The sequence below is a fragment of the Parambassis ranga genome, chromosome 14, assembly GCF_900634625.1.
Source record: "Parambassis ranga chromosome 14, fParRan2.1, whole genome shotgun sequence".
Taxonomy (NCBI): Eukaryota; Metazoa; Chordata; class Actinopteri; family Ambassidae; genus Parambassis; species Parambassis ranga.
Window position 1 is genome coordinate 9,795,926 of NC_041034.1, and position 8,455 is coordinate 9,804,380.

Consider the following 8,455-nt stretch of genomic DNA (forward strand, 5'->3'; position numbering starts at 1 on the left):
CCCGGGAATATCCTACTGTCTTTGCCATAAATCACAGGGGTTTTGTCGCTGGTAGTTATGCGTTCAGCCGCTGTTCGGCGCTCTTGAACCACTGACAGGAGTGGGTTCTGCCGGGCGAAAGAACACGCTCAGCTCTGGAGTCCCCCCCCCCCCCCCCCCCCCCCCCCCCCCCCCACCACCACCACCACCTCCAACAAACTCACCACCCAGCATTTCATCCTGGCCAGCGGAGCGCACAGGCATGCATGCGTCCGCGGAAGCGCACGGACTGATCTCGGTGGGATGGACTCCTCTACACCGTAATCGGAGCTCCAGGATGGGAGAGGCAGAGGCTGAAGGCGTGAGGAGGAGCGTTAATCCGTCACTTCGCATCTAATTCCTGGCTTTTTACACAGGGTGGAGAGGTACAGTACAGTCTGCCGGTCTGACAGTAATCCGCTTGCCGGGAGGAGCAGGGAAAGCCCTCTCCAGACAGACACGGTGTGAGGAAGGGGGAGAGTTATAAGTCTGACAGGCACGGAGAGAGTTGGAAGGAGCGCTTTGTCATATTTGGAGCTTTTGTCCTGAAGTGAAGTGAAGTGACTGATACATGCATCATGAGCGGACAGACAAATGGTAAGCAGTGTGTGTGTGTGTGTGTGTGCCTAATCAATAACACATTGTCCTGGGAGGGTTTAAGGTGGAGTAGACATAAACGTCTCCTCACTGAGGTTATTGATCAGTCACTCACATATTGACACTGTATTTCATCATGTCATTAACTAGCCTTTTGTTAGTGGAGGTCAGAAACAGAGGCTGATAGGAGCATTGATCAGCACTGTCACTTTGTGTTACCAGGTCTGTAAGCTGGGCATGTGCAGGAATTCCAACAATCAAGTGTCACATGCCTCCATTGTTTTTGGTTAGTCTTATAAATATGGTTTTATATTTGTGTCAGAAACCAGCTCCTGCCTTCAGTAAGCTGAACATGTGTCCTATGTTTTGGAACAATAGAATGTGTGAAGACAAAAGAGCACATCTTTGGTTGCACACATATTAAAATGTCTAAACATAGCAACCACAGACATCGGGTTGTTATTAATGTGAAACCACCAAATCCCAAAATCTATCTTCCCTAAAAAAATCAGAAGTGGCTCTGCAGTAAAAGACACCAGCAGCTGCTGTTCAGTTTTATTCCCTCCACCTCAGGGAGACGTTTAACCTCAGAGAGGCTCCGCCGAGGCCGCACTTACAATTACAACCATGTCAGTGTAGCAGAGGGGCCCAGACTGAGCGACTGTAAACCCCCACCCCTCCCCACAAGTCTCTCCCAGAAAAGAAGAGGATTATCTTTTGGCTGGCTGGTTTGGTTCACACTATGGGAGAGATTATTGTTTTTTGTTTAATCCAGCCTGTTTACCCACAAGGTCACATGCCCGAGTAAATATGTGATGCTCACAAACACTTTGAAACTGTAAAGGAAGACCTGTTAAAGAACAGATCATTAGTGTCATGTGATGTGTCTTCCTTTCCACACCACATCAAAAAAATCTGTGATGTCAGAGTGACATCTCTAATAGACAGCAATCCTCACAGTTAAAAAGACACAAAGCAGCATCAAAGAGACTCAAAGTGTGACAACTGATGCACAGAGTGGCAGAAAAAAAGTTGATTTCTGTCAAACTGACGGCTTTTAATCAGCAGCTGTTTTGATGTTTTTAACTTGTGTCCCACCTGGAGGTTGGGGCCCCTCGTGGAGTCACAATTTGTATCTTAGGGGTCACTAGATGGTAGTAGGTTAATGTTTGTCTTCTGTTGTCTTAAGTCACCTGGTTGAATAGTGGTTTCTAACATGGGGGTTGAGACCCCTCATGAGGTCACAAGATGAATCTGGTGTCCTGTGTCATCGCAATGCAGGGTGGTTTTCCAACGTGAGGTCACAATATATTATATAGATTATGTATACTGGAGAACACAGAACATGCATTGGCAGAGTGACATGTGGTTGTGTCTGAACCTCCAATCACTGTCATTTTCATCATCTTTTAAATTTAATGCAAGCTTATAACTTCACCTAAATGCAGTGGTGGAGGAAGCACTGAAGCTTGGTACAAAGTACAATTACCCAGCAAAATATATACATAAGTAAAACCAGTAGTGCTACATCAACAATCCTACTTAAGTAAATGTCTTAGATTCTTACTTTTACGTAAAGGTAGGGTAGGAGACTTTGAAAACTCAGTGAGTCAGCCAGATTTTGAAAGTAAACACACGCCCCTTTCTCTTGGAGCTCACCCCGAAGCCACACATCCAAATCACATGGACGCACATTACCTGGAGACGAGCTGCAGTCTGTGACTTCGGCCATCATGCATGTACCTCTCTGGTGCGCGCAGAGCAGGAAAAGAGTGACAACCAGCCAATACTCCGCGCAGGGTCCACCCGGAGGATTGGCTGATGTTTTTAGTGTTTTATAGCTTCCACAGATGATTAATATTCAAACTGCCGAACTAATCGGTTGCTACTGGATTGTAAAGAGAAGTTACACTAATTTAACAAAAAGTACATCAGAATGAAATCTCCTACCCTACCTTTAAAGTATTAAAAGTAAAAGTGCTCACAGTGAGTTGTCTCTCAATATCTATGTGCTGCCATTTTGATAAAGAATGCAGATATAGCTCCTGGTGATACTTCTGCCTCTACAGGGGCTACGTAAAAATGTACTTAAGCACAGTAACGAAGTACAAATACTTTATTAATGTGTGGACATTTCACCACTGTTTAAATGTCCACACATTAATAAAAGAAGCAGACTGAGAAGATCATTTCAGATTTTTTTTTTGTGTTCAGCAGCTTTAACAAGACAAAGAACACAAGTAACATAATATTTTGATGCAATGCAGCACATGTTCTACATGTATATATAAGGGCACGTGTTTTCACATTCATTGATTCCAGAAACTAATAATAACACACACACAGAAATAACACATTCACACACACACACACAGGTGGCTTAGATCTTTCTATGTCTGTTGTTCCAGTCCTTGTGCTGCCATCTGGCCACAGAACCAATGCCAGCTTCTGTGATTCACACACACACACACACACACACACACACACACACACACTGATGATACAATTTGTTAGGAAACATTTTTGTCCCAGTTTTACCTCCAGAAAACATTTATAGATCCACAACTCTCTGTCTCTCTCTCCCACTGTCATCAGCTTAACCTGCCAGCATGTTAGTGTTTGCTGTGATTGCATAATACTGGGGCGGTGCGGCGGCATTATCTGGAATGTAATTGAATTGAGCAGAATACAGTAGAGTCGTTGCTCAGACTGATGCACTGCAAGTTCAGGTCAATACACAAATTGATCACTGTCCATCAGTGGATTGTTTTTGTTCCACTGCTCTTTTTGATGTGTCATGTTGTAAAATAGACCCTGCAGCACGCGTGTGTGAGTGTGTGTGTGTTACAGAGTGTATAGAAAGCACCTGTTTCACTGAGAGGGATTTGACCAGTTTCATAAGCGAGGATGAAAGCAGTGTAATCCCAAAAAGGTCTTTGTTTTGTTTGTATATGTCAAGACTGATCATTTAGAGCTTTATTGACATGAACAGAGATTATGTTCCAACATGACAGAGGAAAAATATTGAACTGGGTAAAAATAGAAATTCAGAAGTGACAGTTTATATCCTGACAAATGGCCACAGGGAATATCTAAGTATATTGTCATCAGCTGCCTTCTAGTCAATGCTGCTACCTTTTAATGAATGGTTGTAAGTCATGCTGATCTCTCTGGTAGAAAAGCTGCCTTCCCAGAGACCTCTGCTTTAAGGCGGTCACTAAGCCTTCTTCATCTGAACATTCACTACCTCAGTGTGTGTGCATGGAATTATGTCTGTGATCCTCCATGTTTTGTTATTGTTAATGTTTAATGGCATGATTCCTGGATTATTGATCCACCAGGATTGGTTGCTATAGTGTTGGTGTGAAATTGAACAAGTCTCACCAGTGTTCTTATGCTCAGTTCAGCTGCCAGATTTCCCTGCATGCAGACGACATGATGTATCAGACACCTTGTATTCATCCTCTCCTCTCCTCTCCTCACAGTTCAGTACCAGTCAGGTGTATATGGAGGAAACAACAACAGCAGCTCTCCTCTCTCCAGTCGTGGAAATTCGCCCATCGTGTGCGAGCGCTGTGGGGAGGTTTGTCGTGGAGAGGTGGTGCGCGTCAAGAACACCCACTTCCATGTTCACTGCTTCACCTGCCAAGGTAAAAAAAAAATAACTAAAAGTAACATCTCAAACATATAAGATGCATTAACACATTGCACTTCCTGTCTCAGCTTTGCTGTAGTTTTGACACTAGTGGACACATATGCCAGGTTTCCATGTGTGTGTTATACCCACACCAATTTGTATAATTAAATATTAAACAGGAGCCAGCACATTTAAATCAGATAGCTGCTGTCCTGCATAAAATAGAAGGTCAACTCTGACAAGATCTACAGTGTAATTACAGAAATGTAGACCCCCAAAGTGCCAGTCACTGAAAAAAAATGTAGCTAGGAGAGTGAGGGGCTGCAAAGTGCTGCATGTCTGGTGCAAATGACAGGCTGGATGTGCACAAAAGGTGCACATTTGTCCTTGCTACTAAACCAGCAATTCTTTAACATAGTAAAAGCACAATCTTCCCATCTGTTTGTTCATGTCAGTGTAACTTGTGTGTGCATAAGTACTTGTGTGTCTGCATGGTCGAGCTCTGCCGGTGAGCAGGTGGGACAGAGCGCAGTTACAGAGGTCTGGAGTCAGCAGCTAGCTTAAGCAGTGCGGTCAGCAGCTTTTCACACTCCACGACCAGCTAACCTCCTTTCACAGGCCAGGAACAGCACAGTCCTAAATGCAGCATGGTGCAAGACAACACACTTTTCTCTGTTTGATCTGCCAGTAACGTCACCTCAGTGCACAAAATCAGGAAGCGTCTCCTTTTTTTGTTAATGGTGCATTTTATCTTCTCATTGCTCAGTACAGATTTTAAAAATAACCTGAGCTGAAGGAACTCCATTTGTTGATTGTTTGATTGACTGATTCAATTGAAGCACTCATTCCTTTTGACAGAACACAGGCCTGATGTATTGACCGGTGTGTTTTCTCTTTGATATTCAAGTATATATTATTATACAGCATCGATCTAGCAGAGTAAGCTTAATGACTTTTAGCTAATGGACTGTGGGCTGAGTAGACATCAGCTGTTGAAGTGGACAAGAATCAAATCGTCAGCTTTTAGCATAGAGACGTCTCTGTTTTTTCCCCCTTTGCTGCTCATTATCTTCTTCTTTCCTCCCCCTCTCTGCCGCTCACTTGTCTCACATTCCTTGTTTTGTAGCTGTGGATGTCAATGCATCTTTGTTTTTGGTAAACAGCGCCTGGTTATTCACAAGTGAGGAGAGATTTTTAGGAACAAAAGAGACAAGAGCATGATAGAAGAAGTGTCTGTGTGTGTTTGATTTGAGAAGTGTTTAATGGCGTGGTGTGGGGGACTGATTGAGGTGATGAAAGGCTGGATTTTTTTCCTTCAGCTTTGAACAAAATAACATTTGATATATGAATGTTTTCCTCACATTTGATAAAATAAAATTCAAATATATTATAAAAATGACAAAAACGAGGCATGTATGCATGTCAGTGTTGTTTTCAACCAGGCCGATCAACCATAGAAGACAGAAAAATAACATAATTCCACCAATACCATGTTTCAAAATGTGGAACAAGTTTGCCCTCATTTTTTGGAAATTGTCTCCATGTCCTGCTGTGCTTGCAGATCTGAAGCCATAATTCCTTAATGTGACTGCAAGATGTTAATACTTAACTATTAAGAACTGCGTTCTGTGTGCATGCAGACCACTCCCTCATTTAGACCCCATGTCTCCTCATCACTTCCTTCTTTCATCCTGATCCGACTCATGCAAATGCAGAGACCCGCTGCTGGAAATCCATCCTGTGTTGATGATGCAAATAGACGAGGGAAGACAGTGACAGGACGGCAGATGTGTGCTAGATGGACAGATCGATAGCCTCATTGATACCTCCCCTGGGTCCCCTGCCTTTCTTATCCTCCACTTTGCTGTCTGCTTCCCTTTCTCCTCACATATGATGCTCCCTCTCCGTTCTGCCTCCTCTAATCTCTCCCCTGACTCCCATCTTGGCTTTTTTCACTTTTCTCCACCACTTGGCCTTGTGTTTAAAATAACCCTTTCAGTCCTTCTCCTCCTCCCTTTTTCTTTATATGAGAATTTTTTAACCATTTACATCTTTAAGGTACAAATAATTCTTGCTGTGGAAAGTGACTTTTCTGGGATAATTTTCAATTAAGAGTCTTTCCTCGGAGGTGATAAAGAAGAAGTATCCCCTAATTTGGATTGATCAAACAGCTGCAGGTGCTTCACCTTCTCAAAATATAAACCATATATAAATAAAGCTTTGTGCAAAGCCTGACCCACTTTAGGATGAAACAAGTTTGTGCTTCAGAAGCACACCAGGAGCTAGATTCAGTGTGTTTTATCAGTGTTTGGCTCAGTCATACAGTCACGAATGGCCTGGCTCTTTCTTCAGAAGAGACTTCAAGGACAAACTGTGAAGCGTTAACAGCTGTATCAGCTCTGCTGTGCAGCGCTCTTTTGTGTGTCTGTGTGTGTCTTTGTATGAGCGTCTGCACAGTGGGTCAGTGTGCTGGTGTTCTTGTTTTTTTATATGTGACTGGAAGCTAAATCACAAAGCTGAGCCAGTCAACATGTGTATCATCGGGCCTGCAGGAGTTTTTGTTTCTTGCATCCATCTTCTCTACATCCATCCTTCTTTGATTCCTTTTTATCAACCTTTTGGTTCTGGCAGCGATTAAACAAAGAAATCATTATAGACTGTCTTTTTGCCAATAGTGTTTCTTTTGTGCATGCAACCCTTCAATCTGATAGGCCACAAATCACAGTTAACAGATGTAGAAGTATTTAAATACATCAGTTCCTCTGACAAACTGCGGCTGAACCAGTCTGATGGAGCAGAGAGTTAAGAAGCCAAGAAAGTTCATGATTAAAGGATGCCTATTTGTTAGTTTGTTTGTGTTAATCGTTTTCCTCCTACATATTTGCCTATACTTTTGTAGACCTAAAAGCCTGTAAAATCTGTTGTCGAGAACTGTCACTGTGGAAGCAAACGAAATGGCAGAGAAGCTTGTTGCTGATGGGAGAAGTTTAACTTTGATGTAGTGAAAGACTGAATACATGAAATGACAAGCAGCAGTTAAAGAGAGTGTCTATGAAGAGCAGACCACTGACTCACCTAACTCTGACTGCACAGTGAGACAGGGTTGAATCTTGTTGACCCTCCAGATGGTTGCAGGAGGTCTTCCTCTACAATGAGCACTTTATTTACATCTATAAAACTAAGTGTGATTGATGAACATTGGAAATGTGCTAGTGTGGGCTTCCTGGAGGAGCTGGTTGTTGCTGATTCAGCCATGACTAAATGTAGAAAACCTTCAGTTTGGAACAACAGGTGGGATTTAGGGAAGGTCACTGCGAGGTCACGTGGGGTCTCACTTTGACAGGTCTGTGACGGAAACATCTGACAGGCTTTTGACCTATTTCAACGTTAAGCTCCAGTCAGCAAGTTCAAGTGGCAGCGGGAAGATGTGTCCATAAAAGAGTAAAATGTCGGTGTCAGGCAGGCACATGCTCATTTATATGCTGGGAGGTCTGTGCTGTGGCATTTTCTTCTTCTATTATAATTACATTGTAAATGTGTCAAGTGAAATTTTTAGTTTAATGGAATTATTTACACTCAGTTTGGGTTTTTTGGGTGTAGTGGCTGTAGGAATGATTAAACATCAGCCACTGACATTTTGGAATGAATCACTTTACATTTATTTTTCTGTCAAAAAGTAAAGCCTGCAGTCTGTGGTGCTTTGTTTCAAGCCTGGGACCTTTAATTCACAGTACTATCAAGCTGTTCAGAGATAATTTAAACATTAAAGGGACATCAGTAAGCAGAGCCAATGTAATGACTTGTGTATGGACCTCGGTGGATGGGGACTGTGTCGATCCCTCCAGAGAGGCCAAGTCTCAACATCTCCCCATATTTCCTGTTTTCTCTCCCACATCTTATTAACGTTAGACACTAACACACTGATGTGTGAAGGCAACAGGATGAGATCAACACTTCTACCATCCTCAAGTGTGTCTGTGTGAGACAGACAACCGCAGTTGTTTACCTAGCAGCCTGCTGCGTTGATATATGCGAGTACAAGTCGTACACAAGCCTATGAATGTGCATTTCAGCAGCTCTACGTCTTCCTCTGCAAGCAGCTTCAGTCTGACACAGACTGATAAAGGTCAGGCTGGCATTTTGAAGTTGTGTGACAGCAGCTTTGCCACAGAGGAGAAAAACAACAAACACACAGTACAGTAG

General features: G+C 42.9%; 1 protein-coding gene across 2 annotated transcripts in view; it reads left to right on the forward strand.

The window, feature by feature from the left end:
- The first annotated feature begins 283 nt into the window (after positions 1-283).
- The window catches only part of LOC114446028 (actin-binding LIM protein 3-like), a 29,994-nt gene continuing 21,822 nt past the window's right edge, over positions 284-8,455 (forward strand). For both annotated transcript variants that reach the window (XM_028421421.1, XM_028421420.1), the window contains exons 1-2: positions 284-615; positions 4,101-4,265. In XM_028421421.1, coding sequence (XP_028277222.1) covers positions 597-615; positions 4,101-4,265 — 184 coding nt within the window. In that variant the 5' untranslated portion in view covers positions 284-596. The remainder of the gene's footprint in view (positions 616-4,100; positions 4,266-8,455) is intronic.